Genomic DNA, 27,537 nt, shown 5'->3' with positions numbered 1-27,537 from the left:
ATATCAGCAGTTTTACAACAAATTGAAACCATCCAAAAGTTAGGAGTGAGGAAATGCTTTTTCTCCCCTCGCGGTTCCATGAAATAAAATACAGACGTTTCCACTGGGTGCTTCTCAGAGCGCTTGCCAGTCACAATAAACTATGTTTAGAATTGATCACATAAAACAAGACCTTATCTTTCATGGAGAATAGCGGGAAACAGAGAAATCCGTGGAGACAACAGAATGTTGTAATGGAAGATAAGGAGTTCTACATGAAACTTTCCAGATGTGGCAATTAACAAAAAATGACATTGACATCCTAACCCAGGCAGAAAATATGTGATAAAGTAATATATTACTGCAATGCAATAGAAAAGGTATTGAAAAGCACTCAAACAACACTGGGACATTTAGATCAAGGGCATTCCTCAAAACAATGGCTTCTGCCTATTTAACATAGAATAGCTCATTATGGGCACATCTCGCTCAGCTTCCTCCCACACTGCTCATCTCTGTATGCTGTCAGTCAGTGCCGTAACTAGACATTTTGGTGCCCAGTGCCAGGAAAGGCTGGCACTGGTATGCATCAAAAATATATTCTGAACACCGTGCAGCTCACAATATTGTTTTTAGGTCAATAGGTTGCAGAGATGTAGCTGGTTAACTATGCTAAGTGACACAAGTGGGTGGCACAAACACTGGACTGATATGGCACACTTAGCAGCACCGCTGGACTGATACTGCACACTTAGCAGAACAAAGAATATGTGGTGGAGCGCTAACTAGTAAAATTGATAATTGGCCAATCGGGTATTACATTAATATTATTATTTAATATAATGCATCATTAAAAAACATGACAGTATGTTAAATAAGGTAAAATAAGGTAAAAAATGAAAATAGAATTGAAAGTAAAAAATATTAAATAATAAAGGCCCATACACACTTAAAGATTTTCATTTCAAAAGACTTTGCCAAAATCTCTGAAAGATATATCTTTCACCAAAGTAGTTCGTACACACTGAGCTATTTTCACCAAAGGTGGGACAAAAAGATAAGTTTGAGGTAAGAGTGCGCTAGGGTCAGCTGCCTTGTGGGGTGACAATGATAGAGTGGTAACCCTAGAGACCACAGAAAGACATAGATAGGCAAGAAGGATTATCAAAGACTCCTCCACTGGCGCTGAATATTACGTCCCTATAGATAAAGGGGCGGTCCTTTTCTCCAGAAACTAGGGAAGGTTTTATAGGTAGAATACCGTACGCCCCTTTTGGGGTGAAGGGGGTCCTCTTCTCCGTTTATAGGAAGCTCAAAGGGCAGGGTCCACCTGGAAGGCTACCACGTAAATGATGGATAAAGATGTTCACATCCCTTATAAGCCTCAGTAATCAGTCGTGGGAACCCAGAATGAAAGATAATTGGGGGTATGGTGTAAAATCATTTATTATACATGCAGTAACAAACAGATAAAAAAGGAAATGGAGCCACTTGGCATAGTACCGTGTATGGTGGAGAACTAGGATAACATCAAAGTTCTCAAAAAGGCTTAAGCTGAGCGGGATAGATCCCGGGATGATCACAAGTCCACGCTCGATCCAGATGCCAATCAGTAGTGCCAAGGAGGGTCCACCGTCCTCTTTGTAAAAAGTCCAAGGAAACACACTCCAAACGCGTTTTTCGATTGCTGCCTGCAATCTTTCTCAAGGAGATAATGTGTGGACTAACCATTACACCTTAAATACCCCTCCCATCCAATGAAAATGAGACAGATCCATGACATCATAAAATTATGCAAACTTCTAATCCAATTGCCGTACGATACCGCACTTCCGGTATCGGCGGATGACAGTTTCCGGGTAGGTGGAACGCAGCGTGCGTTCCACTCGTTGTTGGATTCCTGGCAGGATGTGACACTGTATAGCGTGTCATGTATATGAGTCTCTGACTGGGTAGCGTGGTCCGGCGGTGTGGAGCGCAACGTGCGTTCCACACGCTATTGATGTTTCCCCGGATATGACGTCGCGCAGTATAGGACTCTGGCCGGGTGTGTAGACTTCCGGGAGTGTGGAGCGCAAATGTTGTTTGTTTGCGTTCCAAAAGTCCTATGTTGCCGGATGACACGATGTCCCTGTCCCCAGTCTTAAGATGAGACTCTCTGCCATTCTTTTCGACCAGATGTAACAGGAATATATGGGAATGCACCCATAGTACTAGGTTTAAAAGAACAGCACAATATTAGTAAAGGTTTACAATGGATAAAAGAAAAATTAAAATCATGAAAAAATGGGCTTCCTATAATACCAAAGGGATAAAAGAGCGTATAAAACAGATGTGATAATAACAATAAAAATGAGCATAAGAAGGCCATAAATATATTATGCATAAAAGTGACAGTGCAAGATTCTATAGGAACCACTTCACCTCAAAATCGAGGTTCAGCCCCCCTGGTTTAAGGGTATTAAAGTTGTAAATGCACTTCATCTCTTCCTGTGCCAATCAAGATTGGCACAGGAAGAGATGAAGTGCATTTACAACTTTAATACCCTTAAACCAGGGGGGCTGAACCTCGATTTTGAGGTGAAGTGGTTCCTATAGAATCTTGCACTGTCACTTTTTCGCACTGTCACTTTTATGCATAATATATTTATGCTCATTTTTATTGTTATTATCACATCTGTTTTATACGCTCTTTTATCCCTTTGGTATTATAGGAAGCCCATTTTTTCATGATTTTAATTTTTCTTTTATCCATTGTAAACCTTTACTAATATTGTGCTGTTCTTTTAAACCTAGTACTATGGGTGCATTCCCATATATTCCTGTTACATCTGGTCGAAAAGAATGGCAGAGAGTCTCATCTTAAGACTGGGGACAGGGACATCGTGTCATCCGGCAACATAGGACTTTTGGAACGCAAACAAACAACATTTGCGCTCCACACTCCCGGAAGTCTACACACCCGGCCAGAGTCCTATACTGCGCGACGTCATATCCGGGGAAACATCAATAGCGTGTGGAACGCACGTTGCGCTCCACACCGCCGGACCACGCTACCCAGTCAGAGACTCATATACATGACACGCTATACAGTGTCACATCCTGCCAGGAATCCAACAACGGGTGGAACGCACGCTGCGTTCCACCTACCCGGAAACTGTCATCCGCCGATACCGGAAGTGCGGTATCGTACGGCAATTGGATTAGAAGTTTGCATAATTTTATGATGTCATGGATCTGTCTCATTTTCATTGGATGGGAGGGGTATTTAAGGTGTAATGGTTAGTCCACACATTATCTCCTTGAGAAAGATTGCAGGCAGCAATCGAAAACGCGTTTGGAGTGTGTTTCCTTGGACTTTTTACAAAGAGGACGGTGGACCCTCCTTGGCACTACTGATTGGCATCTGGATCGTGCGTGGACTTGTGATCATCCCGGGATCTATCCCGCTCAGCTTAAGCCTTTTTGAGAACTTTGATGTTATCCTAGTTCTCCACCATACACGGTACTATGCCAAGTGGCTCCATTTCCTTTTTTATCTGTTTGTTACTGCATGTATAATAAATGATTTTACACCATACCCCCAATTATCTTTCATTCTGGGTTCCCACGACTGATTACTGAGGCTTATAAGGGATGTGAACATCTTTATCCATCATTTACATGGTAGCCTTCCAGGTGGACCCTGCCCTTTGAGCTTCCTATAAATGGAGAAGAGGACCCCCTTCACCCCAAAAGGGGCGTACGGTATTCTACCTATAAAACCTTCCCTAGTTTCTGGAGAAAAGGACCGCCCCTTTATCTATAGGGACGTAATATTCAGCGCCAGTGGAGGAGTCTTTGATAATCCTTCTTGCCTATTTTCACCAAAGAGCAAGAGATTTTCAGGCGGCGAAAGACTTTGATGAAAATCTTTCATTAAAAAAGGATATTTACATAATGGGCGGAGTTTGAATTCCAAGGTTGGGAGCAGGGGCCCTTTAATTTCAGTGCATTTCTGTTTTTGGAGCCTGATTCAGAACTGATTGCTGGGCTGGGTATATTCGGAGCCCAGCGATCAGGTAAACGCCACCCCGGCTGTTACTGCTATAATATACATTGGTGGGCCGTGGTATATATAGCCGGCAAGATAGCCGGCACTCAGCTCTGTAGGATAATGGGCCCTGTTCCCTCAGTGGTGTCCGGTGATGACCGGGCAGATAAATAGGAGATAAATGTACAGCAGCACTGGGGTCTTCAAATAACTCAGACAAGACGTTGCCACATATGTTAACGTTGTCTGAGTTATTTGAAGACCCCAGTGCCGCTGTACATTTATTATATATATATATATATATAATTTTTTTTTTTATTATTTATTTATTTATTAGGGAAGCCTTGCATTGGTGGCAGTGGTTATATATATATATATATATATATATATATATATATATATATATATTTATTTACAGTTTCTTATATAGCGCATACATATTACGCAGCGCTTTACAGAGAATATTTTAACATTCACATCAGTGGAGCTTACAGTCTATATTCCCTACCACATGTACACGCACACACAGACATTCTAGGGTGAATTTTTGTTGGAAGCCAATTAACCTATCTGTATATTTTTGGATTGTGGGAGGAAACCGGAGTACCCGGAGTAAACCCACGCAAGCACGGGGAGAATATACAAACTCCGCACAGTTAGAGCCATATTGAGGATAGAACCCATGACCTCAGCGCTGTGAGGCAGTAATGCTAACCATTACACCATCCGTGCTGCCCATATATATATATATATATATATATATATCTTGAAATAGAGTGCACTCACCAGAAATCACCAAAATCTGGTGAGTGCACTCTATTTCAAGATATACTTTGGGCTTCACTTGCATATTGTGACGCTTTGAGGAGATCACCCCAGTCGATGCATAAAGAGACTTCTGTGAGTGCGACCTATTTCTGGACTAATATATATATATATATATATATATATATAGGGAAGCCTTTCATTGGTGGCAGTGGTTATATATAGATATAGATATATATATAAATAGGGAAGCCTTTCATTGGTGGCAGTGGTTATATATATGGGATGCGGTCATTTGGTCTACTGCATTATGGTAGACAGTCATTAGGTCGAATCCATTAGGTCGACATGCTAAAAGGTCGACATGACTCTAGGTCGACATGGGAAAAGGTCGACATGATTCTAGTTCGAAAGGTCATTAGTTCGACAGGTCATTAGTTCGACAAGGTCATTAGTTCGACATTGTCTATGTCGACATTCACAAGGTCGACATGGAGTTTTTCACTGTTTTTTGAGCCAACATGTGCCGACAGGCGGTATTTCATGCCCTACCATCCACTAGGGCGTGGTGGGAGAATAAAATAGTGTGCCGAGCGTAGCGAGGCACCGTGCCCGACGCATAGCGAGCGCAGCGAGCGATGCGAGGGGATGCAGTGCACTTTAAACTGTGTCCATGTCGACTGTGTTGACATTCAGGTAAAAAAAACAGTGAAAAACCCCATGTCGACCTTGTGAATGTCGACATAGACAATGTCGAACTAATGACCTTGTCGAACTAATGACCTTTCGACCTACAATCATGTCGACCTTTTCCCATGTCGACCTAGAATCATGTCGACCTAATGGATTCGACCTAATGACTTTCTACCATAATGCAATAGACCAAATGATCCCAACCCATATATATATCTATCTATCTATCTATCTATCTATCTATATATATATATAAATAAATAGGGAAGCCTGTCATTGGTGGCAGTGGAGCTGCGTCAGTATGGGGACACTGTGGAGCGGGCGGCTGGAAGCACTTTGCCGCGTTCCAACACTCAGAGGGACAGATGACAGCGGGGACCGGGAGCTGCTGCGGGCGGGTGAGCGTCTTTTCCCCCCTGCTCTGTCTCCGTGCTGCGAGCAGGGGGAGGGGAAGGGGGGAGAGCAGGGGGAGGCGGCGGGGCGGTACACGGGCTGAAAGTGGATAATCTTTCAGCCCGTGCTGCGTACACACTCAGCGATGATGGATAAAAAACCATCCATCATCGCTGGCATGCTGGTAAAACCAGCCAACGTGGGTCCTCGCTAGCGATGATGCGGGAGCGCGCATCATCGCTAGTAAGCAATCTGTGGGGCATTAACACTAGGCGATTTTCAGCTGAAAATCGCTCAAAACGGCTGTTTTGAACGATTTTCATGTGAAAATCGTCAAGTGTGTATGGGCCTTTAGACAGATACAATCAGTGTGACAGTATTCACGGTACTTATATAGTATCTGGACGCACGATTTTTTGATTGTATGCCTTAACTTAAGGCATACAATCAGATGCGATGCGATCGACCCGATTTTCCATAGGATTCATTGTAAAAATGGTCTTGTTCATTTCCCTACTATCCAAGTGGGCATGGAGTTGGATATAAACCTGTGGCGAGCGAAGCGAGGCGAGCGGACGCGGATTATTTTGGTGACATGGAATACATTTTAAATAATCTGCGTCCCCTCGCTTCGCTCGCCACAGGTTTATATCCAACTCCATGCCCACTTGGATAGTAGGGAAATAAACAAGACCATTTTTACAATGAATCCTATGGAAAATCGGGTCCATCGCATCGCATCTGATTGAATGCCTTAAGTTAAGTCATACAATCAAAAAATCGGATACTACATAAGTACCGTATTCTTCTCTACATATAACCTTGGTGTGGAGAAGGTATAAGTATAGAGTCTCACTTGTTCCTAGTAATGCTCTCTCATTAGATGGAATGCTGGATTAGCGGGTGTCCATATACCCGGTTGTAGCCTGATGTTATAAACTCCCCTTGTGAGGAAAGATGGCACACATCTCACGGAATGGAGGGCTCCAAGATATTGGCAGGTGGTGGTGTCCCTTTTTGAAAGTCCAGTAACTAGATAAGGTTTGGAGAGCTGGTCCAAGCGAGGGTTGGTATAACGATATTGTAATCCACAGGTTGTGTAGAAAGGTGTCCGTCTAACGCGTTTCGTCATCCACAGATGGCTTTGTCAAAGGCATGCTGCTGTCTGGGTCAGCATGGGGTTTTATACTGTCATACAGGAAATACAACATTTGACCTCCATGAGAGGTACCCGATTGGTCATATATTAAAAACAGTAAAATCCGCTATATTGTCTACTTTGCAGATGATGGGATGAAACAGGAGGCAATCCGTTACATATATCTTATAATACATAAGTACTAATCATAATTAAACCTTTTAAATGTCATTTATATACGTTCAGAGCTCCACATCCGGCAGCTGAAACGCACGCTGCGCTCAGCTTCCGGTACGTGGAACGCATGGTGACGATGATCTCATTGGTGGGCAGTGTGTCTCCTCCGTTGGATGCGGAAGGAGGGCGGCCGGATATGATGCGACAGGTGTCCGGCGTGTATTGTCACCGCCCGACTTCCTGGTTACGCTTCTTGTTCTTCCGGCTTATGGAGCGCATGTTGGTTAGCCGGACTTCCGGTTGTTGCTCTGAAATGTTTCCCCGCAATTCGGGGCTTTGTTGTTATCTAATTATACAGTTGTGCAATAATCGGTTTCTGATACTTTAACTGCATATTCTGTATCTCTACGCAATCTGGGTCATAGTATTTTTTATAGAATAAAGAAAAAAAAAAAAAAGAAAAAAGAGGAAATAAAAAGACGGTACAGGATTATCTGCTCTTATTATCTCTCTGTTGTCATACATGACAATATTGTGATCATATTGTCATGTTTTTAATGATGCGTTATATGAAATAATAATATTAATGTAATACCCGATTGGTCAATTATCAATTTTACTAGTTAGCGCTCCACCACATATTCTTTTTTCTCTCCAGCTTTTTGCTATATAGGGGACCTACCATCCCCAGGTGTCGAGCAGCTTGGCAACATCAACTCACCTCACTTAGCGCCTTACATATTCCCTGCCATCTAGGTGGTAGGGAATATAATTTTGTCTTTACACTTAGCAGAACCCCTGGACTGATATGGCACACTTAGCAGCACCGCTGGACTGAAACTGCACACTTAGAGGCACACCTGGACTGATACGGCACGCTTAACAGCACCCTTTCAGTACTAGAAAAAAACTTTTTTTCTTTTAATAAAAAAAAAAGGGCAGCTCCCTTGGACTGACACAGCACGTATGGTGGCACCCCTGGACTGATACAGCACACATGGTGGCACCACTGGAATTATTCAGCACACATCGCGGCTCCCCAGGAATTATATGGCACACATGGCAGCACCCCTGGAATTATATGGCACACATCGCGACACCCCTGGAATTATATGGCACACATGGTGGCACTCCTGAAATTATACGGCACACATGGCGGCATCCCTGGACTGATACATCATACATGGCGGCACCCCTGGAATTATACGGCGCACATGACAGCACCCCATGTAGTTCAGGTCTGGGGGCGGTTCGAGACAAGGTCCTACCTGAACCTACTCCCACCAATTGTGAATAGGATCAGCGCTTGGTTTCTATCTTTTTTTTTGTATATCTGTATTGTGGAGGAGTGGTACTCCTGAGATAGAAACCGAGCTGCAGAGGTGCGGTGTTGTCGGGAAGCCCTTGTTTTTGCATTGTCTCAGTGGCGTAACTACTGTAAGGCAGCCCCAGCAGCCACTTGGGGGAGCAAACGACAGCGGGGTCTGTGTGGACGCCGGCACCCGCTTGAGGCACTGACATGCTGCTGCCTGCCGCTGCCCACTGGCTGAGCACCGGAGGCGAGTCAGCTGCAGCGTGGGTGCGGCCATGACAGAGACGACGAATCCCCCCACTGATTCAATTGACTGTACACAGAGCCGTCTATTGGTGTCTGTGTACAGGATGGGCATGCTAGGGCGGCCTGGGATGCATTGGAGCCAGGGGAAGCAGCATTGGGGGGGGGGGCACCACAAACTTTTGGCAGGGGGAGCAAAATTTATAGTTACGCCACTGCATTGTCTATTTGGATGAGCAATAGCAATGTTGCGGTGCATCGCTATCGCCCACTGTGTACATTAGGGGTGATTCAGGCAAAACGTCTAAGCGATTTTGTTGATGTAGTCAAAATTGCTTAGAAGAATCGCCCCATGTGTACAACCCTTAAGACTCCAGGGAGCACCACCAACCTAGTTTGAACCCATTTAGATTTTCTTCTCAGAGTTAGTTTGCCATTACAAATACACCCATATACCCGTTGGCCAAGGCCTGTGCGGAATCAAATCTATCCCTCTTGTAATGTTTGTATTTCCATAATTTTTCATTACTGTGTGTGTATGTCTTTGTGTTTAGTGAAGTATTAAGTCTTGGTAATGTGACACAGAAACCAGAAGAAATAGTGGGTCACGAATATTACAATGAGTTACCAGGAAAGGATCCCCCTACTGGCGGTGTACAGGACAAAAGGATGCAAAGTACGGGATCTAGACCTGATCATGATATTCAGGACTCTAAGGTAAAACAAAAGGCATTTTTAATTATTACAATGTTGAGTCAACAAATAATGAAATAATCTGTTTTAGGGATTTAACAACAAGGGTAGGAGAGTTTTATATGGCTATGTTTTACTGTGCCTTTCTTGTTCTACTTTCAGAAATTACTTCTCTTTATGCCTTTAACATTTCGCTTATCATCTATATATATATATATATATGTCTAGTGTTTGTGTGTTTCCAAAACATTGCCATCTGTTGGCAGCTAGTGAAACGACATCTCTTTCTCTCTCACACATGCACAAACACAGAGGCAAGTGTTTGTGCATGTTTGTACAAGGAAGCAGACTAGCTTTCGAAGCAATAGCTTTAAGCGTGCTTACTAGTATCAAATATATTTCCATTAATATAGTAAGGGGCCCATGTACTAGGACCAGTTGTATTATGCCTAGGAGTATCAATCAATCAGCTCCTTGAAGTCATTATTCAAACCTAGCATGTGACAGACAGGAGCTGATTGGTTACCCTCTCCACTATATCTCTCTCCAAAGCTTAGTACAGTTACTGATTTATGATATGTAGCATTTGATTGTTGAAGGCTTGGCTTTTGCAACAGTAGACGTTATTCATGGTAGAATCCGAATCCCATTGGATTTGCGCAGACTAAGAGCGCAGCTAGAAAAATAGCATTGCCCAGAAGTATGTTCTGTTGTAGATTAGCTCCTATTTATATTGCCTCCATAACATTTTTCATTGTTATAATATAATCTAGATAACAATACCACTCATGCTCCTGTCTGACCCTATTACACAATGGTTTGTTGCCACAAAGTGCATAACCAAATGCAGTATGGGAATGAAAAGGTTGACCCAACTCCAGTGTTGCGATATACCTCCGGGAACTTTAACCCCCCCATGTAACTACCTGACAGTGACTTCCCACTGAAAGTGCTCGCAGCAAGTCACATGGAGGATGGGCAGTCCCAGGAGGAGGTGTTTTCTCTCCCTTGGACTGTGACAGTAGAGAGTGCTTCCCATAAGAGCAACTTTCCTACAGCCCATACCGATATTTATGGGTAACAATGATAGTCTTTCAAAGCTGCTCAACTCATTTGTGTGCACACGTGAGATCGTGATCCCTCTCATGCACACAATTACAGTCCTCCGAGGCGAAATGTTATAAAATTAGAGATTTTAGCTGTATACACACGGGGCGATAGGGGCTGAAATCGCTGGAAATATGGTCGCTGGAGACCATATTGCCAGTGATGGGAGTGTGCCCCGGCGATGCACACTCCCGTTTTCACCCCCAAGCTTGCTCCTGTGACCAGCTGATTCCCTCTGCGGCTCCCCGGGCAGAGGTTCCTTTTCATCAGCGACCATCTCTGGTCGCTGATGAAAAGGAGACACTGAGCAATATATTGCTAGCAATATATTGCTGAGCAATATATCTCCCCTGTGCTTTAATGCTGTGTACACACTGCTGCAATTAGGCATGAAATCGCTGGCAAAATGGTCCTCCTCAGTCCTCCTCAGTCCCTGCCCGCGCATACAGCACAGAAGCTGCTGCGCAAATCTCCCCCCCACTGTGCCAGCACCCACACCTCCTGCGCGCCCCACAGCCGCACTAGCCAGTAAGTGCATAGGCTGTCTTTAGAGGGCATTGGTGTTGGGCAGCATGATTATGTTCATGCTGCCCATCGATGGTGATTTGCACCATCGGTGGGCAGCATGAGCATTACCATGCTGCCCCACACCAATAGTATGTGACATGAAAAAAAATGAAGGGGGCATTGGTGTCGGGCAGCATGATTATGTTCATGCTGCCCACCGATGGTGATTTGCACCATTGGTGGGCAGCATGAGCATTACCATGCTGCCCCACACCAATAGTATGTGGGCTCAATATAAATAAAGGGGGCATTGGTGTCGGGTGGCAAGGGCCGCACGGCCGTCTTGTGCCCCCACACCCCTGGCAGGAGCGGGGCACTAGCGGCTGCTGCCGCTAGATTATCCTGCCCCTACAAAGATGACCCCTGCTACATCTGTATATACACCATATACACTTTTATTCCCTTCCAGAAGGACTTCCCACAACCCATGTCAATCATAAATGAATTTAAATAGAGGGTAAAAAAAATCTAGTCAAAATTGCTAGCAATTTTCAGGGAAAATTGCTGGTCCCTCTGAAAAACTGGACACTGGGCAATATATTGCTGAGAAATGTATTGCAAGTACACTGAGCAATATATTACTCAGCAATATATTGCAAGCAATATATTGCTAGCAATATATCTCCCCCGTGTGTACACAGCTTAAGCCCCGTACACACGGGAGGAGATATATTGCTCAGCAATATATTGCTCAGTGTCTCCTTTGCATCAGCGACCTGAGATGGTCGCTGATGAAAAGGAACCTCTGCTGGGGGAGCCGCAGAGGTAATTAGCTGGTCGCAGGAGCAAGCTCCTGCGACCAGCGATTACAATGGGGCAGAAAACGGGAGCGCGCACCCGGCGATTTATCGCTGGTGCGCACTCCAATCACTGGCAATATGGTCGCCTGCGACCATATTCCCAGCGATTATAGCCCCTATCGCCCCCGTGTGTACACAGCATTAGAAAGTGAGAGATTTAGTAAGAAATCTCCAGTTTTTTTAAAGCGGCAATCATTTACACTTCAAAATCAAACTGATTTTGAAGTGTAAATGATCGCCGCTTTAAAAAAAAACCTGGAGATTCCTTACCAAATCTCTCACTTTCTGAATCTTTCATCCTATTACATTTTCCCCACAGTATTTGTTGAGTATAAGTACATGAGGATGGCTATTAAGCTAAGCAATGCATGGTTTCTATTAGAGATGGGCGGTTCGGATTTGGCTCGAATTTCAAAGCGATATTTTATTGGCTATCCACAACAGGTGACAGCCGATATCGAATAAGAATTGGATTTGAAATCCAAGTAAATCCGGGCCAAATCCGAACCGCACATCTCTAGTTTATATTAACATAAAATAATGGCTTTATTTGTTTGCTTAATGTATCATTTTAATAAGGTTGTTTTCTTTTATGTTTTCCTTACATCATGGACGTTTTATTATTCATTTCTAGGTTGCTAATTTTATTTGTGGCAACGTATACGAAAACTGTTTAGAGAGCCACAAGACATCAGGTATGAGGTTTTCATTATTGAGCTGCATAGTTGTTTTTCACAGTGCAATTGGAAGTGTAAAAATGATGTTCAAAAATAACCCAACAACATACGTATGTATGAGTTTATATGAACGTTGAGTCATATGCATCTCAAACGCCTTCCAGTTATAATTAGAAATGAAAATTAAATACATTAGCCATTAAAAATGGGTATACATGTCTGGGTAAAATATCCTAATAATATTATTATGGTATATTCAGTTATTTAGCATACTCATGCCCTGAATGCTGAAGCAATGCTCATAGTTGGTTTCTCAGAAGCACGTTGTGTCTTTAGGGAGAATTTACTAAAGTGCCTAAAAATGAAAAGAGGTAATGTTGCCCATAGCAACCAATCAGATTCTGTCAATCATTCCTCTATTGCATTCTATAAAATGAAAGACAATATCTGATTGGTTGCTATGTGCATTATCGCCTATTTCTTTTCTTATCTAATCATTTGGTTTCTTCACAGAGAATATTTATATCAATCCCTGCCCCAGTGAAGCTTAGATTCTATTTTTCTTACCACGTGGAAACACATACACACCAGCTTCAGCGGCTCCTACCTGTGTCAGGAGGAGAGGAAAGCCCCCGCTGCTGGCCGGGTCCCGTCACCTGCTCATTGGAGCAGTCAGGCGCCAGGACTGGTGCACACCCACAAACATCTGTTTGACTGAACGTAAGAAAACCGATGGCTGAATAAGCTGGAGGTGACATAAACTACCAAAGGAGTCTGAGATGCCTGCACTTTGGTTGTGGTTTATGTTTAGGCTATGATGCTGCAGCTATAGCCAATTAGGGAGTAGGGAGGAGTTTTCCTGTTGTAGGAATAGCCAGAGGTCAGGTGATCTGCACTCTGGTCCGGTTTTCCAAGGAGCAGGTTGGTTTTCAGACTCTCTCCTGTACTTATTCCTCTGTCATACTCACTTATTCCTTCTACTGTCAAAGCTACTTCTCTCCCTCTGCCTTCCACATACCTCTTTCTCTTCTGTCAGGCTGCTCCTTGGGGGATTTGGTGCCAGATAGTGTAACGCTGCTGCTGCCAGGCCTAGCCATGCCGCGCCCGCGGAGAAACATCCACCCTCCCTCCCGTTTTGCACAGCCCGGCTCCCCCTCTGATCCCCCAACGGCTGGCGTCACGCAGGCCGGGCGGGGAGGCAGAGCGGCGGCGAGAGCGGGTCCACAGCGGCGGGGCGCGAGATCCGCGTCATCGGCTGATGACGCGGCGGCGCGCGGTGCTAGGCCGCAAGCTAATAGAGCGAGTAGCGCTCCCGCCCGGGGTAGCGGAGGCACCCCTGGCGGAGGTAGTCAGCGGGGCAGGCGCACGCGGTCTCAGGGTCCCGCAGCAGCAGTCACAGGTGCATCCGCGCCCATCCAAGATGGCCGCCGGACGCGAGCTGCGGGTCCCGGGACACAGCGCAGGGGCTCTCCTGCTCAGTCAGCCCGTTCTACATTGCCCACACAGGGCCACCCCTCCACGGGGTCCCCCATGACTCCCTTAAGGAGGGCAAGGAGCGGGTGGCTCTCTAGGGCGCGCTTGCTATCCCAGCGCGTCAGGCTATCACAGGCAGCGCAGGCTATTTCAGCCACGGCTGCAGAGGCAGTGTCCCCTGGAGTTGCGCAAGCACCCTCCACAGAGGTAGATATGGCAGTCACAGGCACAGACGCTCTAGGAGACACCGGAGGCGCTCGCAGTCCTCCAGTGGCGACTCGGGCTCCCCGTTGTTTCCTAGGGGGCAGGTGGTCCACTGCGAGAATACGGCAGTACTAAGAGGCCTCAGGCGCAGCGTAAGGGATAGGATAAGGGAGGGCAGATACGTCAGCTTCTTTACTATGACTGCGCAGGATGAGAAAGATTACCGCGAGGCAAAGCGTAAAGGGGGGATTGGCGAGGCAGCCTACTGCACGTATCAGAGGTGGCAAGTGGGGCTGTTTATGTTTGCTGCATGCTACTTGGAGACCAGACCCCAGGAGCATATGAATGTTATTAGATACATCCATATGATGCACGCCATGTATATGGACGACGGTGAGAACGTCTGGCGGGCTTATGACGAGCAATTCCGGCGGAAGCAGTCGGGTTGTGAGATCATGGCCCTTGGCGCTAAGGATGTCGAGGTGTGGATGGGTAAGAAACCGTCGGTTTCGACCTCCGCCGCCCCGGCTCCGGTGGTTTCAACACCCGCGTCTGCCCCACGCAGGGCCCCCTCGTCCTTTCGCGGGGGCTCTGGAGGGGGGCAGTCAGCGGGCAGATGCTTTGCTTACAACGGGGCAGGATGCGCAGCGGGTTCCCGCTGTAAGTTTCGTCACCAATGCTCAAAGTGCTGGGGAGGACACCCGGTTAAGGAGTGCACGCGTGGCAAACAGGCTGGGGGGGCTCCCAGGCAAAATGCCGGGGCCAACCCAGCCCCTGCTCCTCCACAGTAAGGCCCCGTCCCCCGTGAGGGGCGAACGCCTAGCCAGTTGGCTGGGGCGTTACCCCTTCCGGGATGAAGCGCAGTTTCTGGCCGCGGGTTTCTCGCAAGGATTCCTCCTCCCCATTCAAGGGGAGGTGGCGTCCGGGTCCCCGAGAAACCTGAAGTCAGCAATCGACATGCCCCAAGTCGTCCTGGAGAAGGTCGAGAAGGAGGTAAAATTGGGTAGGATGGTGGGCCCATTTCCTGAACCTCCGGTTCAGGGTTTGGTACTGTCACCTATTGGAGTAGTCCCCAAGAAAGAGACAGGCAAGTTTCGCCTGATACAGCATCTGTCCCACCCACCTGGATTGTCTGTGAATGATGCAATTCCTATGGAGTTGTGTCATGTACGGTACCAATCCTTCGAAGAGGCTTTAGCTATTGTGCGCGGCTTTGGGGGGCGGGCCCTGCTAGGCAAGGTTGACATCGAATCGGCATTCCGACTGCTGCCCCTACACCCGGACTCCTTTAGGTTCATGGGTTTTAAGCTGCCTTCAGGTTATTATGTAGACCGTTGCCTGCCTATGGGCTGCTCGGTGTCCTGCGCCTACTTCGAGTGTTTTAGCAGCTTCCTGCATTGGTGCGTCACGGAGTATACGGGCGAGCCGGGGGTCGCCCATTATTTGGACGACTTCCTGTGCGTAGGCCCGGCTGATTCCCCGCGTTGCGGGGCTCTCCTGAGCGCAATGCAGCAGCTGTTCTTACATTTCGGAGTCCCTGTCGCGGAGGACAAGACAGAGGGGCCTACTGAATGCCTTTCATTCTTGGGCATTGAGATTGACACGCGGGCCGGGTGCTGCAGGTTGCCCCTTGATAAGCTTGCACGGCTACAAGGGGCGATCTCCCAGTCCCTGGCCTTCGGCAAACTCCGGGTACGCCAGCTACAGTCCCTACTGGGCCTGTTTCACTTCGCCTGCCGGGTTATCCCCATGGGGAGGGTTTTCTGTCGAAAACTGGAACTGGCCATGGCGGGTCCAAATAGGCCCCAATTCTTTGTCCGCCTGAATGCTGAGCTCAAAAGGGATCTTAGAGTTTGGGATGTTTTCCTCCGCGACTTCAACGGTGTGTTGCTGTGGCCTAGCCCTCCGCGGTACAGCGAGGAATTGCAGCTATACACCGATGCGGCCGGGGGAATAGGCTTTGGAGCCTTCCTGCATGGCTCTTGGTGCGCGGAGACCTGGCCGGAGGAATGGGCACAAGAGGGGCTCACCAGGAACATGCTTCTCCTGGAGCTGTTCCCTATTGTGGTGGCCCTGGAACTGTGGGGCGACCGCCTACGTGATGCCTGCATCACCTTCTGGTGTGATAACCTGGGGGTGGTGCAGGCCATCAACAGACAGAGCTCTTCTTCTCTCCCTGTGGTGCGCCTGCTCTCTCGCCTTGTATTGGTATGTCTGCGGCTTAACCTGCATTTTGTGGCCAGGCACGTGCCCGGGGTGGACAACTCGGTGGCCGACGCCCTGTCCAGGCGTGACTGGGCTAGGTTCCGGTCCCTAGCTCCGGGAGCGGATTTGGTTGGTGAGCCGTGTCCTCCTTATGTTTGGCAGGTCATCAGGCCGGCATGGAGGAACTAGCCATGCGGGCTATTGCTCCCAGGACGCTGCGTTGTTACCAAGCTGGCTGGCTGGAATGGGAACAATTCAGAATGTCCGCGTCACAGCAAGGTAAGGCCCCGGGCGAAGCCATGCTTGCGTTTGTGTGGAGTTTGTACTCCGGAGGGCGGACTGTGTCAGCCGTGAGACGGCTGTTGGCCGGCGTGTCGTTCTTCTCATCGCTGTATGGGAGATCGGACCCCGGCCGGTCTTTTCTTGTGTCTCGGGCACTGAGGGGCTGGCGGCGCGCTTCCCCTGTGGCTCCAGATAGCAGAAGGCCCATTGACGTGTCCCTGCTGCCTCCCTTATTGGGGGCGGTTTGGGATGTATGTCACTCTGAATATGAGGTCCGACTGTTTCGCTTGGCATATGCCATGGCATTCCATGGAGCTTCAGGGTCGGCGAGCTGGTAGCCCCGTCGAGGCATCGACCTTCTCCTCTGTTGTTAGAGGATGTATTGATACAGGGCGATTTGGTTTGGTGCCGGGTAAGACGTTCCAAGACGGATCAGACTGGGAGAGGCCAATGGCTGTCACTGCAACCGTGCCTGGTGGAAGGGATTTGCCCAGTGGTGATGGCAAGCGCCTACGCCCTGCTGCGTCCTGACCGCCCTGGGGCATGGTTAATGCATGAAGACGGCTCTTCATTGACAAAATACCAGTTCTGCCATGTTTTGCAGCGTGCCCTGGGATCTCTTGGCCTGGATCCGCGGGAGTTTGGTACGCACTCCTTCCGGATCGGGGCGGCCACATCTGCTGCTGCTGGGGGTCAATCCGACGCAGAGATACAGTCTCTGGGTCGATGGCGCTCGGCAGCGTTCCGCAGATACATTCGGCCTGGCCTGTCTCTCCATCTGCAAGACTGTAACCGACTGGACGCATAAGTACTCGTCTCACTTTAGCGGGAGTCTTGAGGTGGTCCACTTTCCCCCGGGGGCACAATTCGGCTTAATTCTAATCTGACATGGCGTCCTGGTTAGTTTACTCCGGGGGTTTTCTGTGCAGTGTGCCTCAAGGTCTGGTCGGTTACGGTTTCTTTATCTTTGCCTTCTCCGGTGTGGTTGGTTTGTTAAGTGAGGTGTGATTTGGATGGCATGTGTCCTAACCTGTTTACATCTTTCAGGTCGCAGGGACTCCAAGACGGTGTGGGTGATGGGACACTCTTTTGTCCACTGGGCATCAATGGCGTGTGGCAGTTTGAATGAGAGTATGCGAGTGAAAGCTCAGAAAGTGCGATGGTTGGGTGTGCGAGGCATGCGTTGGGGAGCGCTAAGGGGCCTTTTGCTGAGGTCGGTGCGGGACTTCGGAGTCCCTGAGGTGCTAATTTTGCACCTGGGCGGAAACGATCTAGGCCAATGCACCGCCTTAGAACTTAGGTCGATTATCATCAGGGACCTGCATATTGTGGCTCAAGCGCTCCCTTGCTGCCAACTGATTTGGTCCTCAATGATTCCTAGGCGAGTCTGGAGGAATGCTAGGTCAGGGCCCCGCTTGGATAGCGCACGGAGGAAGGTCAATGCTGCGGTGCAGCGATACCTGTTGGCTAATAGGGGTGGAGTCATCAGGCATGACTCCATCACCTATAAGCGGGGTTCCCTGTATAGGCCGGACGGTGTCCATCTGAGTCCTGAGGGAATGGCCATATTCCTGGACGATTTGTTTAGAGGTTTTAGTTGATGTGTTGTTGTTTAGTAAGTGCTGAGCGTTTAGGGTGGCGGTGCTGCAGCCTAAGGCTTGGCTTGTGGCGGTAAAGAACGGTCCTTGTTCAAATGAAGTGTTATGAGGATAGTGGGGTGCGCTCTCCCGTCAATGATACGCTTGTAGCCCATGCCCCTTGGACAGGGGTGGGATGCACCACTTGCCCGAGTGGGTAGCGTGGGAGAGTTGAACACCAATGATGTATGAATGGTGTGATGTCATCTTACCCCTCCTTTTTCTCTATGACCGTTCTTTAGGGCCGCCACCCTCTTCTATAGATTAATATATATAGTTGTCAATTAATAAATTTGACATTCATTATTTGAAACGCCAGCACTTGTGTCTGTCTCTTTATTTGTAGTGTTAAGTTAGATAAGTTTAGATAAGTTATTAAAGTGTTATGGCATAAAGATTGCCGATGGTACGTTTAAGAAAACCGATGGCTGAATAAGCTGGAGGTGACATAAACTACCGAAGGAGTCTGAGATGCCTGCACTTTGGTTGTGGTTTATGTTTAGGCTATGATGCTGCAGCTATAGCCAATTAGGGAGTAGGGAGGAGTTTTCCTGTTGTAGGAATAGCCAGAGGTCAGGTGATCTGCACTCTGGTCCGGTTTTCCCCACCCTCCCTCCCTATTTTTCTATCCTTTCTGGCGGCGGTAAAGAACGGTCCTTGTTCAAATGAAGTGTTATGAGGATAGTGGGGTGCGCTCTCCCGTCAATGATACGCTTGTAGCCCATGCCCCTTGGACAGGGGTGGGATGCACCACTTGCCCGAGTGGGTAGCGTGGGAGAGTTGAACACCAATGATGTATGAATGGTGTGATGTCATCTTACCCCTCCTTTTTCTCTATGACCGTTCTTTAGGGCCGCCACCCTCTTCTATAGATTAATATATATAGTTGTCAATTAATAAATTTGACATTTATTATTTGAAACGCCAGCACTTGTGTCTGTCTCTTTATTTGTAGTGTTAAGTTAGATAAGTTTAGATAAGTTATTAAAGTGTTATGGCATAAAGATTGCCGATGGTACGTTTATGCAAATCGCTGGCTTCTATAGGCTCAATTAGCTGCAGTCCATAGAAGCCAGCTATGGCTGTCGATCAGGCAAGGCGTGGCTTCCTACATAAAGCCAGCTCTCTAGTAATTGCAGCCCAGACTAGCAGTCCCAGAGGGAGGAAACAACTCCCAATTGGACTGCCGGTCCTGCAGGTGACTGTCCCAGACTCAACAAACAATAAAATAAATCTGTGTTAACTGTAGCCTGCGATGCTAATTGGATAGCCCTGCTGCTTCAACTAATCTCATACCTCCCAACTTTCTTCTTCTCGCTGGAGACGGGACGCCGATGATGCGCGCCGGAAATTTCAGGGGCGTGGCCTAATTTCGGGGGCGTGGCCTATACTCGCGGCTCCCCCGCGAGGCCACGCCCCATTTTGCCGCTATGGGGGCATGACCCAGAGGCTCTGTGAGCCTCTAGCCATGCCCCCAGCCCCCTGGCTGCGGGAATTGACGCTGTGCGCATGCGCACAGCGTTTATTCCTCGCTGCTTAGCAGCCGACAGGGGGGACTCCCAACAGCCCCCCCTCACCGCGGGACACTGCCGACCGCGGGAGGGACAGCGGGACAGGCCCTGATAATCGGGACTGTCCCGCTGAAATCGGGACTGTTGGGAGGGATGTAAATCTGCAGTAAATTACCATGGCCAATTGAAGTCCCCCCAAACAGCTTGTAATAAAATAGCCGATAAGTGATGGAAATGATCAATGTGAATAAAACTCTTAACGTAAATCTTACATTTTCACCAGGTATCCCGAGTACAAATGTACAAGATATGGTGCCTGTCAGAGAAGATGTATTGGAAGATCCCTGTTATATAAACACTGTACCAAAAGAAGACAGCCAGGATAAATGTCTATTATCTGGAAAAACATATGTAAAATCAGGTATGTAAAGTACTATCCCCACCCCTCCTTCTTTACATTACACTTAACTCACCTATCGGACCCCCATAGCACTTCCTGCTTTGCCTCTTATCAAGGTAAAGCAGGAAACAATAACACTGATATGTATTAACATCTCAGCTGTCAGAGTGGGGAGAACAAAACTTTCCGACAATCCTTACAATACTGTCTATTGATTAACAGGGCATTTATAGGCCTGTTCCCATGGTAATGTCTGCTGATTGGCTGGAGGATCTGCCGCGTAGACTGTGTCATTTGCAATTACAATATTATTCAGACTTTATCTGATTGCCAAAAATTTGGCACCCTCCCAGCAGGTCCGGGGATAGCCCTGGGCTTCACCCCAGAATTGGGGGATCCTCAGGAGTGGAGTATAATATATTGGGGGGTCCCCACTTTCTGAGGAATCCCAAGGATGGTGTGACTAGTTGAGGAAGCTGAATACCTTGGCCAGGTGACCCTGTTTATTGTGTCCCCTGGCTGTGGCATTACCCACCACTAGTAGGAGCCTGGTGCTGACTAAATGAAATATGGGGGACTGCTACGTTGTTTTTTTCCCTTTATTTCTTAAACCAGGACTGACTCATAGAGCCTGCTGCTGCTGATTTTGCTTTGGTGCAAAGAGATTATTTATTTGACTTTTACAACACATAAGCCTGCCTGGATCACACCAAACACATTGCTTTATCCAGCTAAATATCCAGTTAAACAACCAACATAATTGTTAGTAGATGTGTAATCTGCAGTGCAAAACATTCCGGTAATAAGGAGCAATCACAGATTGCAGGCCGGAGTGATTTTAGTACATATTACCCCTCGTGTAAAATTCACTCCATTGGGATAGATTCAGACCTGTTAACAAGGCTGCAATGTTTGCAGATGGCCAAAACCATGCTGCACTGCAGGTGGGGCAGATGTAACATGTGCAGACAGAGTTAGATATGGGAGAGTTATTTTGTTTCTGCGCAGGGTAAATACTGGCTTCTTTATTCTTAAACTGCAATTTAGATTTCAATCTGAACACACCTCACCTAAATCTGATGGTACTCATACACTAATACTACTTGGGCCGACTTCACAGATCCCGACGTATCGGGACAAGAAATCAGCTCAAATTCAATGTCCCCCTCGAGTCCGATGCACAGACCCCTGATCATCGGACCTTAGCTGGAGATCGGACCTGCCGCCTGTCTGACTCAGCCCCCCTCCCGGCGGTGGGGAGTGGGGTCATATGCAGTGGCGTAACTATAGCTCCGCAGCCCCCGCGGTGGCGGGGGGGGCGCAGAGAAATTGGGGGCGCCACCGGGGGCCTGCGGGGCTATAGTTACCCGTGGTCTGCGTCTCGCCAGGCTCTCTGCCGGGACCTGCCTGACCGTCACGGTCCCAGCCGGCTACTGCTGCAATGAAAACTGACAATTAGAAAATGGCTGCCCCCATACTGCAGACAGTTTTCTGTCTGCAGTATGGGGCAGCCATTTTCTAAGAGTCAGTTTTCATTGTAGCAGCAGGAGCCGGCCGAGACCATGACGGTCAGGCAGGTCCTGGCAGAGAGCCAGGCGAGACGCAGACCGCGGGTGCAGGATAGGTATGGGTAAGAAGGGGGGGGGGGCAGGTTAGGTGTGTGCGGGGGGGGGGCGAAAAAACGTGCGGCGCGGGGGGGCGCAAAATAGTTAGTTACGCCCCTGGTCATATGCGATACATTGTATGTGAAAGGAAGGTTCCCGGGCGGCTCAAGGGGACCGGAATGGCCCATACACTGCTGCGATACATCCCAGTAGTATATGGACACCTTTAATCTCTCTGAACATGTTACATTTGCCTCACCTGCATGCAGGGGCGGATCCAGGATAAAATGACAGGGGGGGCACCATGATAAAAGAGGGTTTAGGTGGGGGAGGGGCGGTGTTAGTGGTGCCAGTGTACATGCTAAGAGAGCGGCAGAGAGAGGGTGGGAATGGGATTAAAAATAGGCACTGGCATTTAAAGTACACAGGCCCACCATGGTGACAAAAGTGAAGGATGTAGTTGTGCGCGCGCCGAAGGCGCGCTCTGGAAAATGGGGTGTGGCCACTCAACAGGGGGCGTGTCCTTGAGTGTAGTGTACAACACCATATACAACTTCTACACATTATGCAACAAAATACTAGACCCCATTATACTTGTCCCTTACACATGATGCCAAATGGAATGAGCCAAAATTCACATAATGCCACATGGATTGTGTCAAAATTTACATCAAGCCACGCGAATTGAGCCAAAATTCAAATAGTACCACATGGATTGTGTCAAAATTCACATAATGCCACACGGATTGAGCCAAAATTTACATAATAACACACGGATTGAGCCAAAATTCACATAATGCCAAATGGATTGAGCCAACATAAACATAATGCCATATGGATTGTGTCAAAATTCACATAATGCCACACGGATTAAGCCAAAATTCACATAATGCCACACGTATTGAGCCAAAATTCACATAATGCCTAACGGATTGTGACAAAATTCACATAATGCCACACGGATTGAGCCAAAATTCACATAATGCCACACGGATTGAGCCAGAATTCACATAATGCCACACGGATTGAGCCAGAATTCACATAATGCCACACGGATTGAGCCAGAATTCACATAATGCCACACAGATTAAGCCAAAATTCACAATACGTTTCATAAACAGGAACATTGTCCACCAAACATTTACACCATAATGTCCATTACACGTTAAGTTACACGCCATTATGTCCATTATGTATTATGTCAAACACCATAATGCCTATTAAAAATTATGCTACATAAGTGCTGCTTATCTACATGCTCATTGCCAAGGGTCCCATGCTCATTGCCAGAGGTTCCATGCTCATTGCCATGTGGAATTGCATGCTCATTGCCAAGGGGAATACATGCTCGCGGTAAATGGGGGACAGCCGCCAGGCAGAAGTGATAGCCACTGACAGTGGCAGAGCCTGGCTGTATTCAGAGCACTGCAGGTCCCGGCTATTTGAAATAATACCCCTTTCACACCAGAAAATGCATTCCCAGGTTGGCCCCTTTTACACCAGCCTAGTCCCTGCATTTTCTGGTGTGAGGGGGAGAGAAAACCACCCCTCCCCCCCCTTTAACCAGTTAACTTATTTAACCGGCTATATCTTCGGAACCAACTGATCCATTTACATGAGACAAGTATCATATTGAAGAACTTTTGAGTGGGCTTTGAATGATTGTGGTCCAGTGAAACTGGAACGTTTGGTTCCAGAGTAATCTGCCCTCAAAGAACATGAACAGCCATGAAATTACATTTCAAAAATAAAAAAATTAGTTTACACGTAATATCTCTGGAACCTATTGACCGATATGGACCAGCCTGGTATCATATTGAAGGCCCAGCGATTTGGAATTGAATGAAATCAACCACAAGCTTCTGTGATGCTAGGTGGGGAACTGGCAGCCGTCGGAACCGGGTGGGGGTCGGAATTGACGGGTCCCATATTATCCTATGGGGAAAAAAACGTTTCAGCTTTGCCAGGCGATATCTCTGGTTCCCGGGGGGCTAGAGACACGGGGCTGGGCTCGTTGGAAAGCCCTGGTCCTCAGCTACAAAATGTGCCCGGGTACCCCCCCCCTGAATCCGCCACTGCCTGCATGGGTGAAAAACTGCAGCCTATTGTGTCCTATTGCAGGATACATAAGCAATTTGTTTGCAGTAAAATTCATTTTAACTGTGGTGTTACTGGAGTCATCTAGACTTATTATTAGACTATAGGTATAATTTGTTAATTTTTGTACAATAGTTGTGACTCATTAGAGCCATATGCTCTCTCCAATCATGCTACTAAATTCAGTTTTGGTGACAATACAGAGCTCACAAGAGTTTGCCAGAGTGGCAGGGCTAATTGGGTATTGCGGTATTTTCTATGTGTTTATAAAATGTTATTCTTTATTATTATCTAATAATCACCATTTCTTTGTTATAGTGACTCAAAATCCTAGGTACCAGGGACAGGGAACCAAAACATTCATTGGTAGCACCATACAGAAAGAAGAATGGTACCATGGCAAGATGAACCGTAAGCTTGCAGAAAGCCTTCTTCTTCATGATGGGGATTTTCTAGTACGAGAAAGCACAACATCAGCTGGTCAATATGTACTAAGTGGACGTCATGGAGGAAACCCAAAACATCTTCTGCTAGTGGACCCAGAGGGAAAGGTAGGCAATGCACTGTTCTTCCCTTCAACCATTAGGTAATGACAATAGTGCATGGTGTTAGTGAAACACAATAAGAAGAAGCTGTGCTATGATGACTATATTCAGCAGAGGATATAATGCACTATACTTTCATTCTATTACTGTTTAGTATATCATTTCTTTGCTGTGTTTCTTATAAAACAAAGTTTTTTATGACAATTTTCAACAACAAAAAAGCATGTTTAAGACACACATAGATAAATAATAAAAAATGTTGTCTATAGCCTTTACAAAATCTTTCTCCTCCCCGATGGGCCAGTCCTTCAGATTGTAATGTGGATGGCTCCCATATCAGGTCTAGGTAGACAGTCAGTAGGTCAAAACCAAAAAGGTCAAAAAGCACTAGGCCCACATTGGCAAAAGCTCAATATTCACTAGTTTGATGTTGCCAAAAGGTCGACATAATGAATAAGTCGATGTAACAATGGTCAACACATGAAAATGTCAACATGAGTTTTTCACTATTTTTTGTGACTTTTACATGCTTAACCATCCACATGGACTCCGATTGGGAAGGGTTTAGTATGCAGAGTGCACCTGGCCAAAGCATGGAGAACAAAGTGAGCCATGCTCAGGTGTCGACATTGACACCAAAAAAAATTAAAACTTATGTAGACATTTGGATGCAAAAAATGTTTTTACCATTTTTTCCCCCCTATTATAAAATAAAATTTCTCACAAAAAAACACAAGTTCAGGGTAACCGGTGTGTGTTCGTAGCTTGCAGGCCTGGGCTGCTTTTATGGATTTGGTTTCACCTGTCTGAGGCAATGGAAACAAATCCATGTGGATGGTAAAATATAAAAAAAGATCAGACATTTTTGAAAATATGTGAAAAACTTATGCTGACCGTATTCTTTGTCTAGAACAGTGGTTTACAACCCTGGTCCTCAAGTACCCCCAACAGTGCACGTTTTCCAGGTCACCCAGCAGGTGCACAGATTATTCAGGCACATTTTAAAAGATCCACAGGTAGAGCTAATTATTTAACTGATTCTGTGTGGAGACCTGCAAAACGTGCACTGTTGGGGGTACTTGAGGACCAGGGTTGGGAACCACTGGTCTAGAACTATCATGTTGACCAATAGTGGTCGTAGACCCAAAGTCTATATAACAGAACAGTAATACATATTATTATTTGATGGTGATACCTTTATGTAAAAATGCTCTTTGTTTACTAGGTGAGGACTAAAGATCACGTTTTTGACAATGTAAGTCATCTGATTAAACACCATGTGGAAAATGAGTTGCCGATCATCTCGTCTGGAAGCGAGCTCAGTCTGAGGCAGCCAGTGAGAAGGCAGGAAGTTGTTCTGCGGTGTTAAAAAAAAACTCCATCTTGGTTTGTGTCATGCATGATGCACATAAGAACATGCAAGGGGACTGTGATATAAATGTTATGTTATATGTGTAAACCCTACTTATGGACCCATATCAATCATATTCTCATACATGGTAAATAAACTACTGAGGCTACAAAGGTCTTGCTCACTTTTATATGTATATGTGATTTGCATTCCGGAAACACGCAAAGAACCTTTTCTAAGACAAGCTCTGTACAAGCTGTCAGCATTCTGTATAACAAAATATACAAGCAAATACTACTTGAAAGCACAAAAGCACCACTTTTACATCAGACTCATTCATACTGAATGTTATGTGCCTTGGAATGAGACTTCTTAGCAGGGTATATATTTTCTGTATATACTGTATAATAACTGTCTATACTTTTCATTACACTGTGCAAGAGTAAAGCCACCCATACACGTTACAATTATTGTATACAATATCGCATCTCATCGCATCTGGGTTTTGCGATGAGATGAGATCTAGTGCTGCACATACTTTATGTACTAGATCTCATCTCATCGCAAAACCCAGATGCGATGAGATGAAATAGTGTATACAATAATTGTAACGTGTATGGGTGGCTTTAGGCCCTTATTGGTCAATGTAAAATATGGTATATATCAATAATATGGAATGGAAAATTATTATAAGCATAGCAGGCATGTACATACATTTCAGGTAGCTATATGCAAGTACCACATGAGAATTTAGTAGCAATATATTTAAAGGTAATTATTTCTTTGGTAGTTAAAGTGCTATTGTATCGCATCCTATAGATGTTTTGGGTATGGATCATTAGGTCACCAGCATGTTGGTCGACAGTAATTAGGTCGACATGAGCCTAGGTGGACATGCAGGAAGGTCAACATGAGTCTAGGTTGACATGGGTTAGTTCGACAGGGTTATTAAGTCGGCAGGGTCATTAGGTCAACATGGGTTTTTTTCAATAGTTTTTTGTCCTGAATGTCGACATAGTCGAAATGGACACTGAAACATAGCACCACGTCCCCTCACATGGCTCACTGTGCTCGCCATGCTTTGGGTACGGTGCCTCGCTACGCTCGGCACACTATTTTATTCTCCCACCACGCCCTAGTGGATGGTAGGGCATGAAATAGCGCCTGTCGACGCGTTGGCTCCAAAAAAATGTGAGAAACCCCATGTTGACCTAATGACCCTGTCGACCTAGACTCATGTCGACCTAATGACTGTTGACAACATGCTGGTGACCCAGTGACCATATCCCAATGTTTTATCCGAAGAAAAAAATTTAAATCCTTTAGAGCTTAGCCCCCCCCCCCCCCCATGCAATTGCTCATTTCTAGGCTAACTACTAATGTTAGAAGGAAAACTGCCGGCCATGAATTAAAAGACATGCCAACTGAAATTATCACAAACTCAACCACAATTGCGTACTCATTCACAATTTATAGGCAAAAAAACTAGAAACGTCGGGTTTAAGGGTAGGTCTAGGCTACATAGTAGTAGTAGTGGCTCCGGTGCCATGTTTTTGCATGTACAAGCTCACAACTGACATCAAATACTTGACCCAGAAACAGCCATGACACGTCAGTGTTTTTTCAAACCGCTGCCCGTAAACTTACACCT

General features: G+C 46.5%; 1 protein-coding gene across 1 annotated transcript in view; it reads left to right on the top strand.

The window, feature by feature from the left end:
• The window catches only part of SHC4 (SHC adaptor protein 4), a 71,829-nt gene extending 45,424 nt beyond the window's left edge, over positions 1-26,405 (top strand). Inside the window, exons 8-12 of the mRNA XM_083183944.1 lie at positions 9,288-9,450; positions 12,535-12,595; positions 20,173-20,310; positions 24,309-24,541; positions 25,761-26,405. Coding sequence (XP_083040070.1) covers positions 9,288-9,450; positions 12,535-12,595; positions 20,173-20,310; positions 24,309-24,541; positions 25,761-25,904 — 739 coding nt within the window. The 3' untranslated portion in view covers positions 25,905-26,405. The remainder of the gene's footprint in view (positions 1-9,287; positions 9,451-12,534; positions 12,596-20,172; positions 20,311-24,308; positions 24,542-25,760) is intronic.
• Positions 26,406-27,537: the final 1,132 nt, after the last annotated feature.

This window comes from Crinia signifera, chromosome 4 (assembly GCF_055691185.1).
Source record: "Crinia signifera chromosome 4, ASM5569118v1, whole genome shotgun sequence".
NCBI lineage: Eukaryota > Metazoa > Chordata > Amphibia > Anura > Myobatrachidae > Crinia > Crinia signifera.
The sequence above is the reverse complement of the archived record's forward strand: the minus strand, read 5'-3'. Positions and strand labels throughout refer to the sequence as shown.